Source organism: Hipposideros armiger, unplaced genomic scaffold, assembly GCF_001890085.2.
Source record: "Hipposideros armiger isolate ML-2016 unplaced genomic scaffold, ASM189008v1 scaffold_66, whole genome shotgun sequence".
Lineage (NCBI taxonomy): Eukaryota > Metazoa > Chordata > Mammalia > Chiroptera > Hipposideridae > Hipposideros > Hipposideros armiger.
The window spans coordinates 4,294,918-4,322,102 of record NW_017731416.1 but is presented as its reverse complement, the minus strand read 5'-3'; the positions used below and the strand labels follow the sequence as shown (position 1 = coordinate 4,322,102).

The window sequence follows — 27,185 nt, the reverse complement described above, 5'->3', positions numbered from 1 at the left end:
AAGAATCCCATAAAAATGTCAATTCTCCAAAGTATAAGGTTATATACAAATATTAGTTTAATAATAAAATTCTAATTAAAATTCAGATGAAATTACTTTTGAACATAACAAAAAAAATCACTTTTGTTTTTCTGAAGCAGAACTGTATTTTTTGTTAGTGTTTCCCCAAACTTTTTCATCATCTAATAAAGCAATTAAAAGCAAATTCATAAAAGCTTGCTTTTATTCAAGTTGGAATAATAGGTACAAAATTTACTCTCCCACCTGAAAAAAACTAGAAAATCAGACAAAATTTATAAAACAAATTTCAAGACATTGTAAAACAGGCACGACAAGACTATAATGATCTCTAAGAGAGGGTATAAAAAACTAACATGGTCTCTACTATATCCCATTTTACTACCTACCAGTAATCTCTAGGCCACAATGCAAAGGAGAACCCGGAAACCTCACTGAATTGAAGAGACAAGAGATAGTTTTGGGTGTGGGTAATGGGGGAAATCATTAAAATTGTCAGGGCACAGAACAGGAAAAGAGAGAGCAGCAGAGACATAAAGGAAGTGAGACAGAACAAGAATATGCAAGAGAGTGCATGTATGAGCATGCATATGTGCTTTGGTGACCTTCAGAAACGTTCCCTTGAGTCTTTGAGTGAGTACTATGAACATATGAAAATAAATCAACTAAAAGCCAGAATGCAAACATGACAGAATACATGGAGCACTGGGTAGGGTCCTCAGAAGTGTATTCCTTAGTAATGGGATAAATTGGTCTTACACTAAAGAAGTGCTGGACTTGCTCAAACAAATATAAAAGACACAAAAGAATAAAATGGATCCCAATTAGCTAAACTGCATGCCAGAAGAAAGCCCAATACTACCCTAGAATACAAAAGCTGAAACCCAGCAAGATAAAATTCATGATGTCCAACATCCAGTAAAACAGAACATAACAAAACAAAAAGGCATGTAAAGAAACAGAAAAAGGATTCCCGGTCAAGATGGCAGAGTAGGTAAATGCTGTGCTTACCTCTTCTCAGGACCACAATGATTACAACTAAATCACAGAATGACCATTATTGAGAATCACCTGAAGTCTAGCTGAACCAAAGCCAGATAACTATGGACATACAGAAGAAGCCATCTTGAGACTGATAGGAGGGACAGAGCCATGGAATGTGCTGTTCCCTCACCCACATGTGACCATTAAAAATCGGGAGGGATACCTCAGCTGTGGAGGTCCTCCCCAACCCAGGGTTTCATTGTTGGGGAGAGAAGTGCCCATAACTTCTGGCTGTGAAAACCAGCAGAGGTTGTGGCTGAGTGAGAGGGAGGGCAGCTGCACTCCCAGGTGTTCCTCTAAAGGGCCTGCACTCGGACTCATTTGCTGATGGACTCACTTCCTCTAAGCTCCAGCACTAGGGTAGCAGCTTGAAAAGTCCAAGGGACATGTGGAGAGGAACTGAGTTGTCTGGCTTTAGTTTGAGGGCTGAATAGGCATCTTTCTCCCGGACGGAGGAGCTGGAGGAAGCCATAGTTTCTTTGATGAGCCTTCCCCCAGCCCTTAGTGCAGATTCAGGTAGACGCCATACCTGAGTCCACCTTTCTTCTGGCCCACCCTAGTGATTGCCTGAGACCCCACCCCACCCAACTTTCAGGCAGACCCGAGCTGCTTCCAGTGGCTTTTCCATATAAACGGGCTGCCTTAGCTCATGCTGCGACATTCCTAAAATCTCTCAAAGGTTCACAAAACTCAAACAAGAAGCATCTAGTTTCGGCGTGCCCCATACCTCTGGCTGAGCAGCTCTAAGCCCAGCACTAGCAACAGCCGGCCTTGGCTCATGGCTTGGCCTCTCAAGGTACCTCCAAGCAGGACATGGGTAATGGCCATCTCTGGACTGTTTTGTAGCTCATGCCAGGTGGCCTCCAGCAGGGCACAGACTGCAGCTGAATTTGGCCTTCAGTAGGTCCCCTCCCAGGAGGTCCCAGGGCTGGCAGCCCCAGTGGCCAGCTTCAAACTGGGCTGCAGCATCACTCAGCCACCTACAAGAACGACACACCCAAAGGGCAGACTGGGCAGCGACCAGAGCCCCATTAAAGTGAACTCTGCTCTGTAGGTCAGCCTTTAAACAACAGCTCCTCCACTCTAATCACAGCCAGTCCTCACAACCAATCAGCCTGAGGGTCAATCCCTCCCACTGATGTGCAAACAGCAATCAGGTCTCAACTGCAACTGGAGAGCACACAAACCCACACAAGGGACACACCTGGAGAACCTGGCTCTGGTGACCAGGGAGATTGCACCACTGGGTACCACAGGAACCCTGCTACATAAGGCCACCTTACTAAGACCAGGAGGCATAGCAGCCCTATATAAAAACAGGTAGGCAGCCAAAATAAAATGTCTCAAATATTGGGTTGTCAGGAAAGTCATGACACATTTTTGCATTGAAAAACATAGAAACTTATGTCATGACTTTCCCAACAACGCAATAAAAGTATAGAACAAAGAACAGAAAAAGAAATAAAGAAAGTGGACACGAGCAATCTACCAGATGCAGAATTCAAAACACTGGTTATAAGGATGCTCAATAATACCAGAGAGAACTTCAACAGAGACAGGAAACATAAACATGGAGATAGAAAACAAAAAAGAACAAGTCAAAACAAAGACTACAATAACAAATGAAGGATACATTACAGGGAATCAACAGATTAGATGAAGCAGAGGATCGAATCAGCAATTTAGAAGATAATAAGGTAGCAGAAAACACCCAATCAGAAGAGCAAAAAGAAAAAAGAATCCAAAAAAGGAAGACAGATGGGACAACATCAAGCATACCAACATTTGCATCATAGGGGTACCAGAAGAAGAGAGAGAGTGAGCAAGGAATTAAAAACGTGAAGAAATAATGACTGAGAACGTTCCTAACCTGGCGAAGGAAACACACATACAAGTCCAGGAAGTGCACAGAGTCCCAAACAAGATGAACCCAAAGAGCCCCACACCAAGTCACATCATAACTAAAATGTGAAAGGTCAAAGACAAAGAGAGAATCTTAAAAGCAGCAAGAGAAAAGCAGTTAGTTACCTACAAGGTAGCTCCAATTACACTATCAGCTGATTTCTCAAGAGAAACTTTGCAAGCAAGCAAGGGCTGGCAGGAAATATTCAAAGTGATGAAAATCAACCAAGATTACTCTACCCAGCGAAGCTATCCTTTAGACTCAAAGGACAGATAAAGAGCTTCCCAGACAAAAAAAAAAGCTAAAGGAGTTTCTCACCACCAAACCAGTATTACAGGGACTTAAGACAAAAAAAAAGACCAAAAAAAAAAAAAGAAAACTAAAATGTCAATAACTGTATCTATCAACAATTACTTTAAATATAAATGGATTAAATGCCCCAATCAAAAGACAGGGTGGCTGACTAGATAAGAAAACAGGACTCTTACATATGCTGCCTACAAGAGACTCACTTCAGATCAAAAGGCACACATAGACTGAAATGAAAGTAAAGGGATGGTGAAAACATATTTCATGAAAATAGAAACAAACAAAAAGCTGGGGTAGTAATACTTATACCAGACAAAACAGACTTTAAAACAAAGACTATAACAAGTGACAAAGAAGGACCCAGTTATCCCACTTCTGGGTAATTATGTGAAGAAACCCAAAACACTACTTTGAGGGGATGTGTACATCCATTATGTTCATTGCAGCATTGTTTACAATGGCCAAGATGTGGAGAAAGCTTGGGTGTGCATCGATGTATGAATGGATAAAGAGTAGGTGGTACATATATACAATGGAATATTGCTTGGCCAGCGAAGGGAATGGGTTCTTGACATCTGCAGGGGCATGGATGGACCTGGAGAGTATTATGCTGAGTGGAGTATGTCATACAGAGAAACACAGATGCAATGTGGTTTTGCTTATATGTGGAATCTAAAGAACAAAATAAACAAACAAAACAGAAATAAACTCATAGATACAGACAACATTTTGATGGTTGCCAGACCCAGAGTGGGGCGGTTGGGAATGGGTGAAAAAGGAAAAGGGATTAAGAAGTACAAACTGGTAGTTACTAAATAGTCATGGGACGTAAAGCACAAGGAATATAGTCAATAATATGGCAATAACTATGTATAGTGCCAGGTGGGTACTAGACTAGTAAGGGGGATCACTTCTTAAATTATATAAATGTTTAACCACTATGCTGTACACCTGAAATTAATATAAAATAATACTGAATGTCAATTGTAACTGAAAAATTAAAAAGGGGGAAAAGGTGAAGGGGAATAAGAGGTTCAAATTTCTAGGTGTAAAACAAGTAAGTCATGGGAATGTAATGTACAGCATAGGGAAAATAGTCAATAATATTGTGAAAACATGATACAGGGTCAGATAGTTGCTGGATTTGTGGTGTTCACTTCCTTTAGGTATATAAATGTTGAATAACTATTGTGCACACCTTAAGCTAATATAATATTGTATGTTAGCTATATTTTAATAAATCTTTAAAAATAAAATTAAAAACAGGAAAATATGATCCATAACTGAGAAAAGGCAAGCAATAAAACAGACCCAGAGGGCCGGCTGAGTGGCTCAGTTGGTTAAGAGCGCCAGCTCTGAGCAACAGGGTGGTCGGTTCGATTACCACATGAGCCAGTGAGCTGCGCCTGAGCTGAGCTACCCTGAGCTGCCAGCGGACGGCTGATGGCGAGTGAACTTGGAGCTGACGTAGCTGTGCCCTCCACAACTAAGACTGAAGGACAACAACTTGGCTGTCCCCTTTTCCAATTCCCCAATAAAATCTTAAAAAAACACACCAAATAAACAGAACAGACCCAGAACTGTCAGCAGTGAGGAATCAATAGACAAGAACATTAAAACAGCTATTTCTAAGCACATTCCTTTCACATGTTCATGAAAGTAGAGATAAATATATAGGGGATAATGAGAGAAACAGAAGGTGTAAAATAGGACCTAGTGCAGTGTTCTATCACATCACATATGCGGACACATAATGTCTGGTTATCCCATTTTTTAGTATTGTAAAAAATGGTGAGTGGCTTCAGACAGTGTCAACTTGACATACCCAATATAAAGTTTCCACTTATCATCTATTAGTCTTAGCATCCATTTCAATCAATACCTAGATCTAAAGCATTATTAGGGATAATGAAATAGGCATTTTACAATTCTATCACACCTACTGAATTTGTCAGCTGAAGTGCAGATATAAAGAAATATACTCCCTCATCAACTATTTGCATTCTTGGAATAATAGTTTATACAAGAAAGGCGGGATAAGTGCTTCCACTGTAGATGACATGACTGTATATTAAGTAAATCCTATGGATTCTATTTTTTAAAAAGCTACCAGAAACAAATGAATTTATTAGCGAGATTAAGGATACAAGTTCAATATCTAAAAATCAATTGTTTTACAGTATATTAGCAACGAACTATCAAAAACCCTTTTAATTCCACTAAAAGTAGAAAACACAGAATACTTGAGATAAATTTATCAAAATATGTATATGATGCCTATAAAACTACAAACTAAAAAACCACAAAACATTGCCAAGAGAAATTAAAGATGACTGAAATAAAATGAGATACATCCTGTTTATATATTTAATTGTTCTACATTTTCCATGCAATCAGGTGCCTTAGGAAAATGATGTAATTCTAAAATTTACATGAAACTATAAAGAATCTAAAACAGGGCTGGCTGAGTAGCGCGATGGTTAAGAACTGGCTTGGGATGCCAGAGGGCCCCGGTTTGGATCCCACATATGAGGGCCAGTGACACTGCCCTCCACAGCTAAGATGCTGAACAACAGCTCAACCTGGAGCTGGGCTGCCGTGAGTCGCAGGCAACGGCGTAGGCTGCAGTCCCTGTGGCAGTGGGTTGCCATGGGCTACCATGTGTAGCCAGCAGCCAGCGTGAGTGGCCGTCCAGAAGCCGGCGACTGATCTGCCTCGCCCGGGAAGAGCGCAGTGGTGGTGCCAACTTGGGCCAGTGAAGCAACGTCCTCCACAACTAGACTGAAGAACAAAACAACAGCAACTTGTCTGTTCCCCTTCCCCCAATTCCCCAGCACTGTTCCCATCCCCCCAGTTACCCAATTAAAAAAAAAATCTTTAAAAAAAAAGAAGCTAAAACAATTTTGGAAAACAAAAGCAAAGCTAGAATATTTATCAGATTTCAAGACATACTGAAAAGCTACAAATCTCAAGATGGTATGGCATCAAATCAACTTATGAGGTGTGATCAAACAATATGGTAAATGTTTAAATAAAAAACAATTTATTACAGCAAAAGACACATTGTCATTAATTCCCCTCAAAACACTCCCCCTTGCTTCAAACACACTTATCTCATCGTTCTTGCCACTTTCTGAAGCAGTTTGGGAAGTCCCCTTTCGTCAGTGTCTTTAGTTGTGCTGTCGTGGCTGCCTCAATGTCCTGAATCATTTTGACTTTGGGGGAAGAGCCAGAAGTCCCATGGTGTCCGATCCAGTGAATAAAGTAAATGGACACACTGTAATGTTCTTGACAAAAACTGTCATATACCAGAAGCGATGTGTGATATGAGGGTTCTCATGATGAAGGATGATTTATGGTACACTTTAAAACACACCTTGTCTCAACTGTAGCTCACGCCTGACTGCACTGAACAAGATGAAACTTGTCACACACTGTTACTAAAGTTCGACGTGCCACTTCCCGTATTGAAGATCCCTGCCCTTTCTATTGAATAACACTCAGCGGCAGCATTCACCATATTTTGTGATCACAACAGAAAGGCTCTGTGTAACACATCGGTTCTGGTACGGCAATTTCTGTCAAATAAAAACATAATAGTGTGTCCTTATTCACTGGATCTGGCACCGTGTGACTTCTGGCTCTTCCCCAAAGTCAAAATGACCATGAAAAGTAAATGTTTTGAATCAATTCAGGACATGGAGGCAGCCACGACCGCGCAACAAAAGACACTCACGAAAGAGGACTTCCAGAACTGTTTCAGAAAAGTGGCAAGAAAAATGAGATTAAGTGTGTTTGAAGTGAGTACTCTGAGTGGAGTTAATGGCAATGTGTCTTTTACTGAAACAAATTTTTTTAAAACTTAAACATTCACCGTATTTTTTTTTATCACACCTCAAATAGATTAACAAAACAGGATAGGGAGAGCAAAATCATACCCATACATGTATGTTCAACTGATTTTTGACAAAAGTGTCAAGGGAATTCAATGGGGGAAAAGATAGTATTTTCTATAAATGATGATGGAACAACCAGATATCAATATAGAAAAAAAAAAGATCTTAATATACCACCATAAACAAAAATTAGTTAGAAACAGATGAGAGATATAAATGAAAAAATTGAAATTATAAAATTATTACAGCAACAGAAGTTTTGTACATGCTCTAGATCAGGATTAGGAAGTTTCCTTCTATATGTCTAGTATGTTCAACGATTTTTATCATCCATGAGTTTTAAATTTTGTCAAATGATTTTTCTGTGTTTACTGAAAGGATCATGTGGGTTTTGTCCGTTATTTTACAAGCACAGTATATTGTATTAATTGATTTATGGATGTTATGTCATAAAACTGGATTTTGTTGGCTGTTATTTTGTTAATGATTTCTACATATATATTCATGAGAAATAATTTGTAGTTTCCTTGTCTTGTGATGTTTTTGTCTGGCCTTGGTATCAGGGTAATACTGGACTCATAAAATAGGTTAAAAGTGTTCCCTTTTCCCTTATTTTCCAAAAGAGTTTGCCCAAGAGATGCAATAATGTTTCCTTAAGAATTTGAAAACACTTAGTAGTAAAGCCATCTGGGCCTAGGCTTTCTTTATGGGAATATACTTCTTAATTCAATTTCTTTACTTTTTATAAGTATATTCAAAGTTTCTACTTCTTTTTGAGTGAATTAATGGTAAGCTATGTCTTTCTAAAATTTACCCAATCTGTTGATATCAACTGGTTCATAAAATTCTTTATACAGCTGATCCTTGAACAACATGGGTTCTATAACTATTTATAGTTATAGGTATTTATAATTATTTATAACTAATAATTCTTTAGTTATAACTAATTATTCTTGGATTTTTTTCAGCAAATACTGTAAATGTATTTTCTCTTCCTAATGGTTTTCTTAACATATTCTTTTCTCTAGCTTACTTTATTGTAAGAATACAGCATGTAATACATATAACATACAGATATGTGTTAATCAACTGTTCATGTTATCAGTAAGGCTTCTGGTTAAATAGTAGGCTATTAATTATTGGGGAATCAAAAGTTATATGCGGATTTTCAACTGCACAGGGGGTCATCACCCCTAACCCACATTGTTCAAGGGTCAACTACACTTTTAATTTCTGTAGGGTAGTAATATTCCCTTTCATGCCTGATTTTGGTTAATTTGTATCTCCTCCTTTTCAAATGGTCAGTCTCAAGGTTTATCAATTTTGTTGATCTTTCAAAGAACCAACTTTTCATTTTACTGATTTTTTTTCTATTGTTTTTCTGGTTTTATTTCATTGATTTCCACTCAAACTGTACCTTTATTTGCTTTGCGTTTACTATGTTATTCTTATTCGTAAGACGGACACTTAAGATGACTGAATAGAGGCCATTCTTCTTTTCTCATAAATTTCCTTGTAAGATGCTTTAGTTGAATCCCATAAATTTTGATGTGTGTCCATTTTCATCCATTTCAAAACATTTTTAAATTTCTGTTGTCAACTCTTCCTTGACCTATGGGTCATTTTCAAATGTGTTTACATTCCCATATTCGTTCTGGTATTGATCTATAATTTAATTCCAATATACTTACTCAGAGGATAAACTCTGAATGATTTCAACCCTTTTAAATTTATAGAGACTTGTTTTTTGGCCTAGAATATGCACTATTCTGGAGCATGAGCTGTAAGTCTGAAAAAAATTATGTATCACATCAAAGTGTTTGATAGTACCTTCTAAGTTTTATCTTCACTAATTTTTCAGTCTAGTGGGTCTATCGATTATTCAGAGTACAGTTGTGAAATCTCTAGCTGAATTTCTACCATTCCTTTCAATTGTCAGTTTTTACTTCTCATATTTTGGGGCTCTATTATTAAATGTATATACAATAAAATTTTCATGCATTCCTAATGTATTGACCCTTTTGGCACTATGAAATTTTGCTCTTAGTCTTTAGTAATATTTCCAGTTTTACTGTTTATTTTGAATATTGATATGATAAACTCCAGTTTTCTTATGAATACAGTTTGCCAAGTATATCCTCTTCCATCCTTTTACTTTGAATATATTTGTGCTTAAAGCTAAAATATTTCCTGTATCCAAAATATAATTGGATCTTGGATCGTCACAGAATCTGAAAATCTCTGTCTTTTGACTGAATGCATATGTAATAAAATTACTGATGTAGTTGGATGTCTGCCATTTTCCTATTTATTTTGTAAATACATCATCTTTTTGTTCCTCTGTTCCTCCTTTGCAACCATCATTTCTGGCCATAAAAAACAAATATTTTTATTGTACTATTTTAATCCCTTTGATGATTTTTAAATGTGATTTTGTTGTTGTTATATTCTTAAAAGTTGAGCTAGAGATAATAATATACATTGCGAATAAGACAAGGCTTATTACTTACTACTCTCACTACTTCCAACTAATGCTGTACTGCAGATTCTAGCCAGTGTGATAAGGCAAGAAAAGACATTAAAGACATACAGATGGGAAGGGAGAAATAAAGCAGGCTTTACCAAAGACAACTGATCCTGTATGTAGAGAACTCTAAGGACCTACAAACTTAACTACTAGAACTTTGAGTATATCAAGGTCACAGGACATAAGATCAATATATAAAAATCAATGGGGCCGGCCGAGTGGCACGATGGTTAAGAACTGGCTTGGGATGCCAGAAGGCCCCGGTTCGGATCCCACATATGAGGGCCAGTGACACTGCCCTCTACAGCTAAGATGCTGAACAACAGCTCAACCTGGAGCTGGGCTGCTGTGAGTCGCCGGCGACAGCGTAGGCTGCAGCCCCTGTGGCAGTAGGTTGCCATGGGCTATTGTATGTAGCCAGCAGCCAGTGTGAGCGGCTAGCAGCCGCAGTGAGCAGCTGTCTAGAAGCTGGCGACTGATCTGCCTCGCCCAGGAAGAGCGCAATGATGGTGCCAACTTGGGCCAGTGAAGTAACGTCCTCCACAACTAGACTGAAGACCAAAAATGACAGCAACTTCTCTGTTCCCCTTCCCCAATTCCCCAGCGCTGTTCCCACCCCCCCAATTCCCCAATAAAAATCTAAAAAAAAAAAAAAATCAATGGATTTCACTATACTAGCAATGAATAAAACAAAATGAAATTAAGAAAACAATGCCATTCAGGACAGTGTCAAAAAGAAAAAATGTTTGGAAATAATTTAACAAAGGTATAACTTATACACTGAAAAATTCAAAATTACTGAGAGAAACTAAGATGTAAATAATATGTAGAAACAGTCCGTGGCTCACAGGCTGAAAAATGCAGTATTGCTAAGACTGCAAGTGTCCCCAAATTAATCTATAGATTCTAAATATTTCTGCACATCCAGTTTCTGGTCTGGCATAAAAGAATACTGAATATTGCACTCTGCTCTAATAACAAGTAAAAAGCTGAGCAAACTGAAAAATCAACAACTTTTCTTTGACTTGTAAGAGAAGTGAAATAACAAGAACAAAATGCTACCCCCAAATTGGAGAATGACAGATGAACACAAAGAATCACAACTTTGAGCAGCAATCTCCAAGGGGACTAAGTGACAGGATATTAAAAAAAAATCAAACTGTAATTGATGAACTGCTGGAAGCTCAGAGTAGTCAACTCTGACAAGTTAAAACTCCAGGGAGACACAGTTATTGTGAAGTGCCTCCACACTTGAGTTTTACATCACGGATCTCTACCAGGTTCTCATAGGGAATAACAGAGAAAAAGCTTTGTGTGCTCTTGCCAAGGGGAGGGAAAAAAGATTTTGAAATACGTCACAACAAGGTCTGCCCTTAGGAGAAACTATTCTATTTTATCAGAGCCTAATACGCCTGCAGAAAGGGAAATATCAAACTCAAGTCAGCTCTCGCCTTCCACATGGAGAAAGGGTAACATTTTAACTCTAGCAACCCTGTCTCACCTAGAGGGAGGAAAAACCTGAGAAACACATGTGAAGTTTCACAGTCCAGAGGCAAAGGTTCACTAAAAGACCTAGTCACTATAAAATGCTTGCCCTTCCCCACCTTACTGGCACATTATTACTAAAGGCCTATTTTACAGCAATTTCTTTTACCAAGCACATCATGCCTGGCTATCAAGAGAAAATATTACAAGGCACACTAAAAGGTAAAAAACACAATTGGAGGAGAGAGAGCAAGCATAACCAGACTTAGATATGGCTGGGATGTATACAAATTATACAAAAAACAAAAGAAAAACAATTAGAAAAATTATACAACATGACCAAGTAGGATTTAACCCAAGGATACAAGGCTGGTTCAACATTTAAAAGATCAATTAGGGCTGGTCGAGTGGTGCGTTGGTTAAGAGCTGGCTTGGGATGCCAGCTCTGAGCAGCAGGTCCCCGGTTCGGATCCCACATGGGCCAGTGACGCTGCACCCTCTACAGCTAAGATGCTGAACAACAGCTTGACCTGGAGCTGGGCTGCCATGAGTCACCAGCTACAGTGTAGGCTGCAGTGGGCTGCCGTAAAGCTACCATGAGTGGCCGGCAGCCAGCGTGAACTGCCAAGAACTGCTGTGAGCAGCCGTCCAGTGGCCGGCGACCGATCTGCCTTACCCAGGAAAAGCGCAATGATAATACCAACATGGGCCAGGGAAGCGATATCCTTCACAACTAGATTGAAGAACAAAAGGACAGCAACTTGTCTGTTCCCCTTCCCCAATTCCCCAACACTGTTCTCCTCCCCCCAATTCTCCAATAAAATCTTAAAAAAAAAAATCAGTTAATATAATCCACCACATCAAAAGACTAAAAAAAAAAATCACATAATCATATCAATAGATTCAGAGAAAGCGTTTGACAAAATACAGCACTCATTCATAACAAAAACTCTCAGTAAACAAAAAACGGGAGCTTCCTCAACCTGATAAAGACTATCTACGAAAAAACAACAGCTAATATCATACTTACTGGGGAGAAACTCAATGCTTTACCACTAAGATCAGAAACTAAGCAAGGATGTCTCCTCTCAACCATTGCTTTTCAAAATCATACTGGAAGTCTTAGCTAATGATACAGGGGAAGGGAAATGGAAAGGGAAGAGAAGGAATACAAATCGAGAAGGAAGACATAAAACCGTCCTTGTTCACAGATGACATGATCATCTACATAGGAAATTTGCATAACTGACCAAAAAAACTCCTGGACCTAATAAGCGATTATAGCAAGGTTGCAAGATACAAGGTTAACATACAAAAGTTTACGGCTTACCAATACACCAGCAATGAACATGTGGGATTTGAAATTAAAAATATAGGGGCCGGCCAAGTGGCTCAGTTGGTTAAGAGCTCGCTCAGGAGTGCGAGCTCTGAGCAATGGTGGTTCGATTCCCGGTCCAAGCTGAGCTGTCAACAGGTGACAGGATGGCTCAGCTTAAAAACAAAATTAATAAAAATACAATGCCATTTACATTACCATCAAAAAGTGAAATACTAAGGTAAAAATCTAACGAATTATGTACAAGATCTATATGAAGAAAATTACAAAACTCTGATAAAAAAAATCAAAGCAGAAAAAAGATAGTCAGAAGAGATAGTCAATGTTCATGGATAGGAAGACTCAATGCTGTCAAGATGTCAGTGCTTCCCAACGATTTATAGACTCAATGCAATCCCAACCAAAACCCAGGAAGTTACTTTGCAAATATTGAAAAACTTATTCTAAAGTTTCTATAGAAAGAACAAAGGCCCAGAATAGCTGACACAACATTGAAAGAGAACCAAGTCAGAGTACTGAAACTATCCAACTTCAAACTTACCATGAAGCTACAGTAATCAAGACAGTGTGGCACTGGTAAAATAACAAACAGATCAGTGGAACAGAACAGACAGCTCAGAAGTGGATCCCCAAATATAGTCAATTGATCTTTGACAAGGGAGTAAAGGCAGCACAACAGACCAAAGTCGGCTTTTCAACAAATGGTTCTGGAACAACTGGAATTCCACATACAATAAAATGATTATAGACACACTTTACACCATTCTCAAAAATTAACTTAAAATGGATCATAAACCTAGACAGAAAGTGAAAAACTATAAAACTCCTAGAAGATAACACAGGAGAAAACCTAGATGACTCTGGGTATGGCAATGATGTTTTAGCTATAACACCAAAGACACAATACATAAAAGTAATAATTGATAAGCTGAACTTCATTAAAATTAAAAACTTCTGCTCTAAGAAAGACAAAGTCAAGAGAAAGAAGACAAACCACAGACTTGGAAAAAATATTTGCAAAAGATATATCTGATAAAGGATTGTTATCCAAAATATACAAAAAACTCTTCCAACTCAACAATAAGAAAATATGATTTAAAAAGGGGCCAAAAAGACACCGCACAAAGAAGAGATATGGATGGCAAGTAAGCACATGAAAAGATGCTCCACATCGGATGTCACTAGGAAAACGCAAATTAAAGCAACGATGAGCTACCACTACACCCTATTAGAGTGGTGAAATCCAGAACACTGAACACCAAATGCTGGGAAGGATGTGGAGCAACAGGGTCTCTCATTCACTTCTTGTAGTGGTACAAGTGGCATAAAATGGTACAGCCACTTTGGAAGACAGTTTGGCAGTATCTGACAGGCTAAAAATACTCTTACCATATGATCCAGTAATCATGTTTCTTGGTATTTACTCGAAGGAGTTGAAAGCTTATGTCCATAAAAAACTTGCACATGAACATTTATAGCAACTTTATTCATAACTGCAAAAACTTGGAAGCAATCAAATACCCTTCTGTATGTGACAGAATAAACTGTGATATATTCAGATAATAGATTATTCAGCACTAAAAGAAATGTGCTATTAAGCCATGCAAAGACATGAAAAAAACTTACATGCATATTTCTAAGTGAAAGAACCCAATCCAAAAAGGCTACATACTGTATGATTTCAACTGCATGACATTCTGGAAAAGCAAAACTATGAAGACAATAAAAAGATAGTGGTTGTCAGGAGTTGGGGGAAGCAAGGAATAAACAGGTGGAACTCAGGAATTTTAGAGCCAAAAAACTACTCTTTATGATATTAAAATGGTGGATATATGTCATTATAAATTTGTCCAAACCACAGAATGTACAACACCAAGAATGAACCCTAATAAACTCTGTACTTTACGTAATAATGATGTGACAATGCAGGTTCATCAACTGTAACAAATGTACCATTCTGGTGAGGGAAGTTGATAATAATGGATGCTATGCATGAGTAGGGGAAGGAGTATATGGAAAATCTCTGTATCTTCCATTCTATTTTGCTGTAAACCTAAAACTACTCTAAAAAAGTCTATTTTGAAATAAACAATAAATCATTTCCTATGAAAATCCCAACATGCTTTATTGCATAAACTGATGAGCAGATCCTTAAATTTATATGAAAATATAAAATATATAAAACCATTCTAAAAATGAACAAAGTTGTAAGACTTACAGTACCAATTTGAAAACTTACAATGAAGTCACAATAATCAAGACAGCAGTATTCGTACCAAGATAGAAAAACTGTTAAGTGGAACAGAATAAACAGTTTAAAATAAACAAACAAGCAAACACCACAAATATGGTCGCTTGATTTTCAACAAAGGCGCCAAGGTACCAATGCCTTTTCATCAAACAGCTTTGGGTCAATTGAATATCCTTAAGCAAAAAAAGAAAACCAAACACTCAAAATGAAATAACAAAAATTAAATAACAATAGATAGAGGCCAGAATGTAACAGATAAATATGAAAAACCTCTAGAAAAAATCGTAAGAGAAAATAATTATAAGGTTAGGTTAAACAAAAATTTGTTAGGTATGACACTAAAACTTCAATGCTCAAAAACAACAACAAAATCAAACCCTAATAAACTGGATTTCACCAAAATTAAAAATCTTTATCCTTTGAAAGACACTACACTATGAAGAAAAGGAAAAGACAAACCACAGACCAAGAGGAAATCTATGCAAGTCATATATCCAATAAAGAACTTTAATCCAAAACAAATTCTTACAATTTGACCATAAGACATATAACAATTGAAAACTGGAGAAATGCTTTGAACAGACGTTTCCACAAAAAATAAGCACAGGAAAAGATCCTCAACAGCCCTAATCACTACTCAAATGCAAACTAAAATCACACTGAGATACTGTTAAATACACATAGTATGGTAATAACCAAAATGACTGCCAGTACCAAGTGATGGAGAGGATGATGCTGGTCAGAATGTAAAATAATGTAGCATCTTTGAAACAATTTGGCCCTTTCCTCAAAAGTTAAATATATACTTATCATACAACATAGCAACTCCACTCCTGGTATCTATGAAAGAAATGAAAACACATGGCCCATATAAAGACGTGTATGTGAATCTTGAACACAGCATTATTCATAGACGTCCCTGAACTAAAGTAATAAACATTTTCACAATTTTCATCTTATCATGAATGGCTAGACAAAATACTGTGTCTTTATAGAATAAAAACAATTTAGGAATTTTTAAAAATGGACATACTACAACTCCTATCTGCTAAAACATGGATATACCTCAGAAACATCGTACTAAATGACAGAGGCCAAAAATAAGACTACTTTAAAATATTTGTAGATAGTAGACATACAGACAGAAAGCACATCAGATTAACTGCAAAAAGGCTTGAGGGCCCTTCTTCAGGTAATGGAAGTCTTCTAAAACTGTGGTGTGCCAATGTATAAATAAATTACTGAACTGTAAACAAGATGGGTGAATTTTGTGGTATGTAAATTATACTCTGGGAAAGCAACTAGATAATAAAGGGCAGCCATGAAAAATTTAGAGCTATGATTATACTTGGTGAAAAGTAAATGCTTTCCCCTTCCCTATCCCCAACTCCTGCTTTAGACTGAGAACAAGAATGTTGCTCTCACTATAGCTCCTCAGTGCTGTGCATACTGTAGTTTCTCCCCAGTTCAATAAGGCAGGAAAAGGGGCGGGGGAAGAGCAGCATTCAGGTTAGGAGAAAAAAGGAAGCAAAACTGTCTATACACAGATGACAATATCATTTACATACAAATCCTTAAAAATTAATAAAACAGCTATTATAACTAATATATGAATTTAGTAAGATTGCAAGATATAAGATCAACATATGCAATACCTCAACACTGGAAACCACAGAACATTGCTGGGGGAAATTAAAGACCTAAATAAAAAGAGTGATGCACCTTGTTCATGGTTCAAAAGAGTCAACTGTTAAGATGTCAATAGTCCCCAAACTGGTCTACAGATTCACTGCATTCCCAAAATTCTGAGCTTTTTAAAATTAACAAACTGATTCCAAAATTCATAGATGACTGCAAAAAACCTATAACCCAAACAATCTGGCAAAGTTGAAGAACCCATACTACTTTATTTTGTGACTTACTATATATAAAGCTACAGTCATCAGAATAATGTGGTACTGTCACTAGAAAGAAAAATAAATCAATGAAAATAAGTAAAAATTGGGAAATAGAACCACAAATATATGGTCAATTAAATGTCAACAAAGATGCAAAGGTAATTCAGAGAAAGTTCTGTCAACAAATGCTGGAACACCCGAATACGCACAGGTAAGATGACATTAGATCCATATATCATAATACGTGAAAAAAAAACTACCTCAAAGTAGATCACAGACCTAAATAAATCAAAGTAAAATCTAAAACTACTGTGGACAAAAAAGGGGCTCTGTAATAAATCTAACCAATAGTAACCTCACAGGTTGATCTGATCATAAATTCCCACCTGAAAAGGTCATGGTGGGAGTCAGACCCCCAGGCCTATAAAAAAGGTTTACCTTTACCGTAAGCAAGCCTTGTCTATTATTCTTTGCATATAGGTTATCACACCTTTGAAATGACTCTTTTTCAGACCCCTCGGAAGCATAACCATCCTCAAAAGAGCTCAAATCGTGTTAACTATCCCATAAAACAATCATAGACATTTCCCTGCCTTGCTTTCTCCCAGTTCATGTAATCTTCCTTAGTTTCCTCTTTAATTCTAAATGTATTAAAGAAACTGCAAACTGTCATTCTGGGAAGCATTTTTCTCAGTCTGTTGAGATCTTGCTTCCAGGTGTGTTTTCTGGCTCAAATAAACTCTAATGAACCCTTATAGAAATTTTCTACAGGTTTGGACATTTTTACATAGACACTATAAAATTTCCAGAAGGAATTCTAGAAAAAAATTCAGTGTGACCTTAGATAAGATTTCTTACATAAAACAACAAAATCAGTCCATTAAAGAAAAAACTGATAAGCTGAGCTTCAAAATTAAGTTCTTCAGCTCTTCAGATAACAATTAACAAATGGAAAACAATCCAAAGACTGGAAGAAAATACATACAAGTCACACATCTGTTAAAAGACTGTATACAGCACACATAAAGAACTTCTGAAACTCAAAAATAAGAAATTAACAACTACCCCCTCCCCTAAAATGGGCAAAAAATTAAAAGAGACACTACACAAAAGGTATACAATTAACAAACAAGCACATGAAATGATGCTTACCACCATTAATCTTTAGGGAAATACAAATTTAAACCACAATCAGATACAACCACCTACCAATTAGTATATGCACCTTAGAAAGACTGCCCTTACCAAGTGGTGATAAGGATATGATGTGGGACAACTGGAACTCTCAGACACTGCCGCTGGGACTATGAAAAGGCACAACTTTGGAAAATAACATGGCACTTTCTTAAAAGGTTAAACATGCACTTACTACATAACCTAGCAATACCTAGGTATATACCCAAATTAAAGTATATGCCTACCTGAAAACGTATAACACAGCCATTGTATTCCTATTTAATCCAGAGAAATGAAAGTATGTCCATATAAAGACTTGCACACAATGTTCATAGTAACACCAGTGAAAACAGAAAACAACCCAAACGTCCATCAGTAGTTGAACAGTAAACAGATAGCGGTGTATCTGTACAAGAGAATACTGCAATAAAAAGGAATAAAATAGCAACACACATAACATAAACCACAAAATAGCTTTACTGAGTGTGAGAAGTCAGACCAAAAAAAAGAGTATTATGTGCTTTTCCTTATATAAAATTCTAGAAAATGTATACTAATCTATATGGGGGAAGGGGGGAGAATCAGTGATCCCTGGGGATCAAGGGAGGGAGCAAGGAAGAATGAGAGAAAGGTTTACAAAGGGGCATGAGGATATTTTGGGGTGACGGATATCTTTATTATAGTAGTGGTTTTATGGGTATATACATATGCCAAACTTATCAGATTGTATACTATATGCAGTTGAGTTTACATCAATTATAACTTATTATAGTTGTTAAAAAAGACAGAATTAAGGAAATAAAAATGCAAGCCAAATAATGAGATAAAATGTATGTAATACCTGTCAGCTTGCATCAGAAACGTATTAAAGATTCCTACAAAATAACAAACAACACAACTTTGAAACAGGCAAAAAAACAAAACTTAGATAATTCACGAAAGAATACAGAGGAAGCAATGGCCAGTAAGCACAAGGAGAAGTGCTCAATATCATTATTCAGCAGGAAAATGAGAACTAAAATCACTTCATAGTAACTAGAATAGCTAAACAGACTGACGACACCATATGTTGGTGACAACATGAACTCTTACACATTACTGGTGGGTATCTAAAATGGTACCACTACTGTGGAACACAGTTTAGTAATTTCTCATAAATAGTTTCTCTATTGAACTTCAAGGCACATTATTAAAGGGGTTCAGAATGTCACTTCAGCATGTGGATTATTTTGAGCTGAAGGCAATGAAGACCCAGCAGACTCAAGAAAAACTTTTACCTATCTCTTAATCACCTAAAAGAATTTAGATAGGGGGCCTTGCCCAGGAGAAGAGCTACTTACTAGTGAAATAACTTTTTATCTGGATGAGCTATCTGTATGGCAGAATATCTACCTACTAAACATCTGCTCTTCTTATCATCATCTTGGGAATTACTCTTCTCTCCTTTGAAGTCCCAGGCCCCTATCCTACTCCTTAGCTCAGGACAGCATATAAGCATCAACTGTCCAATCTGTCCTTGGTTTTGGGTCTCATTGTCTTTGTGGAGCCCCCCACACATATATAATTAAATTTTGTCTTATGCTAATTTGATTAGGCCACCCAAAGAGCCTAGAAGGGTACAAGGAAATTTTTCCTCCCCTACATTATAAAACTACAGTAATTGCAACAGTGGCTATTTGAGCAAGGACAAAATCTAATGGAATAGTTCAGGGGTTCAGCAAGAGGCAGACAAGTACAAGGATATTTGATTTATGAAAATGATGGCACTGAATGAAAGTCGGAAAAGGACATACAGGAATCTGTACAGAAAACCATGCAACATTGCATCATACTCAAAAATTAATTTTGGGCCGGCCGAGTGGCACGTTAGTTAAGGGCTGGCTTGGGATGCCAGCTCTGAGCAGAGGGCCCCGGTTTGGATCCCACATGAGGGCCATGACACTGCCCTCTACAGCTAAGATGGTGAACAACAGCTCGACCTGGAGCTGGGCTGCCGCGAGTCACTGGCGACGGTGTAGGCTGCAGTGAAGCTGCCGTGGGCTGCCACAGGCTACTGTGAGTGGCCGGAAGCCAGCGTGAGCTGCCAAGAGCCACTGTGAGCAGCCGTCCAGTGGCCAGCGACTGATCTACCTCACCCGGGAAGAGCGCAATGATAATACCAACATGGGCCAGTGAAGTGACGTCCTCCACAACTAGACTGAAGAACAAAAGGATAGCAACTTGTCTGTTCCCCTCCCCCAATTCCCCAATAAAACCTTTAAAAAAATTAATTTTAAGTTGACTATAGATCTAAGTGTGAGAGAAAACAAGTTTTAGAAAGTAATAAAGGAAAATATCCTCATGACACAGGTACATGTGATCATGTTTATTTCTTAAGCAAATAAAATAAAAAGGAAAAGACTGAATTTCTCTACATTAAAGTTGAGAAATTGTGTTCATGAGAATGAATAATATAAGGCATAGAGTGGGGAAAAAATGTTTGCAACAAAATAGCCAAGCAAGCATTCAGAATATATACAAAGAACTTCTATATCTCAATAACAAAAGACAATGCATCAGAAAAATGGAGAACAGACCTTAAGGAGCACTTCATAAAAGAGCTTATCCAAATGCAATCAAAAATATGCAAATCAAAACTATAATGAGATATATATTCTCAACAGAATAACTAAAATTAATCCATCAAAAAACTTAAAAAGATTGACAATACTACGAGTTCATGAGGATGTAGAACAGGAATTCTCACACACTGCTTGTGGGTGTGTAAACTGGTACACCCACAACTTGCAAATGAACAATTAAAGTTAAATATAGGCACATCCTGTGAGCCAACAATTCTGTTAGCTATGCTGCATAGAAATGTATATACACGTGGATTAAATGTACAAGAATCTTCACAGCTACTTTACTTATAATAGCCCTAAAATATGCAAACAATAAATTACTAATCAATGAGAATTAACTATAACTACATGCAACAACATGGATGAATCTAATAATCACACCACAGAGCCAAAGAAGCCATAAATCATACACAAAAGAATACTGTATGATTACATTCGTATTACAGTCAAAAGTAAAGAAAACCACAAACTACAATGTTTAAGTGTGCACATCTTCAGGCTAAAACTCTACAGATATCCAAGACTGATTAAAATTTAGTAAAATGATGACCTTCTGGAGGAAGTATGATGTTGATTTGAGAAAAGACATGCAAGCTGCTTCTAGGGTGCTGACAACGTTCAAATTCTTGATCTGGGTAGTGATTAGGCAAATGTTCAATTTATATTAATTCTTTAATGTGTACATTTAGGTTATCCGCACTTTCCCGACATAATTCACAATAATAGAGTAAAAAACAGAGCAATGTTCCTATTTGGGTCAGAAATAGGAAAAACAAGGTTATGTATTTGCTTTTGCTCACATATGTATCAAACACAAGAAATGTAAGCTAATAATAAAAATGGTTATCTATGCAAATGGGTTGAGTGGTGTGGATGACAATAAAAATGTGAATAATACTTCTTAAAGTACAACTTGTTATACTGTTTTGCCTTTTTAATAGTACAAATTTATTACTCAGTCCAAAAAAACTATTTTAAAAATTATGTCTTTAGAAAATGGACAACGCTGTTTAAAGGTGAACACCTTTCCCACCCCAATGACTAGCAGAGAGCCTGACACATGACAGCGCTCAATAAATGCTTTCTAAGCGAGTCCATTCTCTGACTGAAATGCCTGTTCCCTGCTTCTTGGCCTAGCTAATCCTGCTGATCTGTAGAATTCATTCCAAAACCACCTCCCCGAGAAAGATTTCTTTCTATGTCACACAACACTTAAGCCCTTTTTAAACAAAGCAGTCGTCTCAATCCAGGGTAAGTCAGTCTTTTTTTTGTCTTAATGCCTGTGCCTTAGAGATGACAATCAATGCTTATTTCCTGCATAAATAAATGAATACATGCACTAAATTTTATTTCAAAATCACATATAATGGAGTCCTTGCTTTTCTTGAGCTACAGTGAGATTTTACTGAGACAATTAAAGTGACCTCAATTCTGGAAAAAGGCTAAATTCATTTCAAAACAAATCCATTTAAATTTTGGACTTATAACGTATCTCCTTTGTTTATAGTAAATTGTTATATATTACTGGTTTAAATTACATGTAAAATTTCATTATAAAATAAGAGGGTGTGTTTAGATGCTTTATTAAAATACATGCAAACTACAGTTTAGTTTGTGTAAAAATTCAAGGGCCTTCCGCCTCAGTGAAGTTTCTGGGAGTTCCATAATTTGGGGCATGACAGGATATCCACTCCAAGGTGAAATACAAGTTGATTAGGCACCATTGCCACAAAAAGAGAGGCACAATACTTGGGGTGTTTTTGGATTTTGGAGGTAACATATATTTGTGAGCTACTTTGACCCATCTTCAGTGTCCCCCACAAGGCTTCCAGCAAGGTCAGGATGCAGTTAAGTCACCAGACCACTTGGCTCTACGTTCCAATACATCCAATGGTAACCTCAGTGTCCACAGCGAACAGGGATGCTCTATGGAGCTTCTCACAAACACGAACATGACAATGACAGTGCAGACCTCTAGGCCCTCTTCTAAAAATAACTATAGTAGGTCCTCAATGACTAGCATCATTTCATTCAACATCATTTCGTTATCATGTTGATGAGGGAAAAAAACAATTCCCGGCTGGGACCACTTGTCTGTGTGGAATTTGCACATTCTTCCCATGTCTGTGTGCATTTTTTCCAGGTCCTCCAGTTTCCGCCCACATCCTAAAGATGTGAACGTGAGGTTAATTGGCATGTCGACACTGTCCCAGTCTGAGTGAATGTGTGTGTGAATGTGGGTGCACACTGTGATGGAAGGGTGTCCTGTCCAGGGGGCAGTCCCGCCTTGCACCCTGAGCTGCTAGGACAGGCTCTGGCCACCCGTGACCCTGAACTGGAAGAAGCAGGTTGGAAAATAATTATCTTACTTGTCTTTATTAATTGTTCTTAGATGTATGTATAGCTCACATTACTTCAATATTTAATATTAGAAGTGTTTTGGGTCTTTATTTAGAAGTTTGGTGCTGTTTCTGGGACCAGAATTATGCCATACGAACTTAAATCTTGTTTACATCAATGCCTGTGATAAAACCGGTTTTGTTACAAGTCCTTTCACTGAAAAGTCAGTTTCCAAGAACCTACCGATGATGTTAAGTGAGGACTTACTATAATCTACTTTTGAGACACAACTTCTAGCTTGCTACTGGGCTTGGTAGAGGCTGAATGCCTAACCTTGGGGCATCAGGTGACTATGTGGCCTGAACTTCCCATCATGAACTTTGTACCCAGCCGTAAGGGTTGGGCACAAGCAGCAGCAATCTATTATCAAGTAAATGTGGCATACTAGAGACGCAGGTCCAGAGTAAGCTGTGTAAACAGGGGACTCAGACCCCTGCAACACCAACTCTTGCTGCATTGCCTCCTCTCCCTCAGTCTGTGCCTGTGCCCACCTGGGAAGTTCCTTATGACCAGCTGATGGGGAAGAAAAAACTTGAGCCTGTTTTACAGATGAGTCTGCACAACATGTGATACCACTCAAAAGTTGACAGCTCCATTCGGAGGTGACCCTGAAGTAAGGTGGTGAAGGCAAATCCTCCCAGGTAACAGAACTTTAAGCAGTACTTTTGGCTGTCCATTTAGTCTGGATTGAGAGATGGCCAAAATTATCAGTCTAAACAGATTCGTGGGCAGTTACTAATGGTTTGGTCAAATGGTCAGGGACTTAGAAGGAACAGGTTTAGAAGACTGGCAACGAAGAAGTTGGGAAGAAGTATGTGGAAGGAATTCTTTTGGAATGGGCACAACTTTGAATATACCTGCGTCTCACGTGAATGCCCATATGAACATCCATATGGTATCCACTGACAGGAGGCTTTTAATAATCAGGTAAATAAAATGACCTGCTCTATGAGTGTCAATCAAACTCTTTCCCCAGCCACCCAGTGCTTGTTCAATGGGCCCACGAATGAAGTGGCCACAGTAGCACAGAAGGAGCTATGCAGGGGCTCAATGCTAATACTGCTGCTGGGTACTTAACAGCAGAGACCAACGCTGAGTCTCTGATATGGCACCATTCCTTACATAACCAAGAACTACTATGCACTTTGTTTGTGAAAATAGTCAACAATGTTTTATTCTACTAGTCAACAAGCACAGATTTCATTTAACCAAAGGCCAATGATAAAGTGTTTCAGGACTCAAGACACGACTTTAAAAATGGCATCAAAATTAAGACATCCCATACCATCCATCGAGTAGGCTATACTTTGATACTTAAATAGTTTTGCAACTAAATTAATTTAGCTGCAATTAGAAATCTTAAAGGACCAAACATCTCTTCTCAGCATGGAAAAAAGTCACTAAAAAATTCCATTTTTATGTTACCAAATTATAATTTGAGGGCCAAAAATACTAAGAATTGCTGACAGAACAAATTCTCCAAGAATACATTTGACCATCTTTTCAGTGTTCTCTTCTCTTACATTATAATTATGGTGGTGATAATAATTATTTATAATAGGCACCATTCCAAGAGCTTTATTATATATTAACTCATTTATTCCTCCAAACAGCCTATGAAATAGGTTCTATCATTGTTCCCATTTTACATGGGGAAACGGGCACAAAGGGATTAAGTAATGTGCCCCAGAAGCAGTAGAGCACAGACATGAACTCATGCCGTCTGGCACTAGAGTGTCAACATTTACAGACTTCTGTTGAGAGCTTTGAGTAGTAGCTTGCCAAAAGCTCATAAAGATACTTAAGTGTATACTATTATTCTCATTTTACAGTCAAGAAACTAAAATTTGTCCAGTCATATAACTAATAAGTGAAAAAATCAGGATTCTAACATAGTTTTCTTTTCTCTAAAAACCAATTTCTTAACCATTAAGATATATTGCCTCTCTATAACCATTAATAGCAATGAATCCAAAAATCATCAGATAAATCAGAACTGAAGATCAAACAGGAGTAAGATACTATGTCATGGTATAAACTTAAAGATTACACCCTCAGAAATAGGAAATATCAGCTGATTCCTGCCAAGTAGTATTTCCAACTACCAACAACATTTACAAAATGTATCACCTGAGAGAAAATACGCATCCTACATAAAATAGTCTAACACAGGAGATAAAACAGATATGTTAACTTTGCCTGCCACGTGCACAAAGCAGCAAATGTAAACGTACCTGCAAGGAGGCAAGACCATGGAGTCTTTCATAAGCACAGATCCAGAAAGCAGGATATACCAGCATCTGGCAATAGTTTCTGAGCTGTTTAAATGAATAAATAAATAAGTCAATAAATACACACATTCACATGGATATGGATTCAATGCGAAACATGTAACATGAAATATGTTCTAATAATACTGTAAAACGTTAGAAAGTAATACTATTTGGAAATTTTGCCTGTTGCCTAAGGTTTTATACAGACCATCTTCACATGGGAAAAAGTATAATCATTTTCTTAAAATACAGATTTCAGAAGTATATGTTTATTAGTTTTATCTTATTAACTTCATATTCTTCATTGGATCATGATGATCTTATTTCTTTTAAATTTTATTCTGAAAGACATAAAAATATGCCTACTCAATCTCTCATTTTATGTGTTTGAGGAATAAAAAAAAAAGAATATCAGATGACTTAAGTCCATCAGCATTTTAATTCAATTAAGTCTATTAGCATTTTAGTTTGGTTAAATCCCAACAGATACCCAGAATCTTATTGTTAGTTTATAATCTAATCTCTTCCTCTGTCTCGCTCTCAAATATCTTTATTACTATTATATATCTAAGGCTGCAATCAATTCTAATATGTAAAAGATTCTAATATCCATAAATCAAATCTTGCCTCTGAGCTGGAGAACTGTATATCTAACTGGCTGTCTACCTAACATGTCCACTTGTATATCTAACAGGCAATTCAAATTAAACATGTTCAAAATTTACCTATCATTTCCTTCAAGCTTGGATCTTTTCCAGTATTCTCTGTGCTCAACGAATAGTACCACCTCCATCTGGAAACCTAGGCCTCCAAACCATTCTACATAGCACCCAGGGTAAGCTTTTTGGGTCAATCGTATTGCTTACCATAAGAAGGAAAAATTGCCTACTTTCCAGTGGGTGCTTTCAAGTTCTTTTTTTTAAACAAAAGATTTTATTGGGGAATTGGGGGAGGGGGACCAGCCAAGTTGCTGTTCTTCAATCTTCATTGTGGAGGGCATCTGTCACCATCTGGCTTCCCGTAGGCAGCTCATGGCCTCTAAGCTCAAGGTGCTGTGTTCAATCTTAGTTGTGGGTGGGCGTAGCCCACCATCTAGAACAGGCAATTTTGTTGTTACACCAGTTGAGCCATCCTGCCAACAGGGCAGCTCAGTGACAGCTCAGCTTGGGCACAGCGTCATTGGCCCATGTGGGAATCGAACCAGCGGCCCTGTTGCTCAGAGCTCGTGCTCTTAAGCCAACACTTAACCAAATGAACCACTCTTGGCCAGCCCTAAAGTTCTTTAAATCCCTTCCTAGCTTCACTGAGGGAAGATACAAATTGCTGCAAAATTACTACTTAAGGTTCTTTGTTCAGAAATTCCACGTCCTAACTCTTTTGAAATGTGACTTTTACAAAATCAAGAAGGAACAAAATCAATAAAGGAAAAGGTGCCCAAAATTAAGATAGGAGAAAGTTATGACTGGATGCTACCACAAGCCTTCAATTTTTACCTCACTTGGCTGAAGCAGTCATAAAATTGTCACTGTAAATGCAGGAAAAATCCTCAGGTTCCCTCCTACCACCAAGAGAGCCATGCCAGCTTATGAATCAGAAACTGTTAAAATCTTGCGAAGAATTCCACTTTCGAGCATGGTTTGAAAATGCAGATGATAAGTCAACACAAGGAAAGTGAAATTCTTTAAGGTGGGGGCTCTGCTATCTCCCTTTCTATGTCCAAGCAAATGAATCCAAGAACAACCTAGCCCAGGGAAGGGAGGCATACTCAATCTTGTCCGATTTTACTCTTTCAAAGGCTTCACACTGCTTCTAAAATAAAGACCAAAAACTCTCAAGGTGGCCTCCACCTGCCACTCCAGGCTCCTCACCTGCTGTGCCCTCCTCTTCACTGATGGCACTTGAACACACTGGTCTTAAAGAATCGTGCAAATATCAACATAATCCAGTTATTTTTTGTTTTGTTTTGTTTTTTAAAGATTTTTATTGGGGAATTGGGGGGACGGGAACAGTACTGGGGAATTGGGGGAAGGGGAACAGACAAGTTG

General features: G+C 37.7%; 1 protein-coding gene across 1 annotated transcript in view; it reads right to left on the bottom strand.

The window, feature by feature from the left end:
* Nucleotides 1-27,185, bottom strand: part of RAPGEF6 (Rap guanine nucleotide exchange factor 6) — a 211,190-nt gene that overhangs the window by 153,587 nt on the left and 30,418 nt on the right. Inside the window, exon 4 of the mRNA XM_019642167.1 lies at nucleotides 25,102-25,185. Coding sequence (XP_019497712.1) covers nucleotides 25,102-25,185 — 84 coding nt within the window. The remainder of the gene's footprint in view (nucleotides 1-25,101; nucleotides 25,186-27,185) is intronic.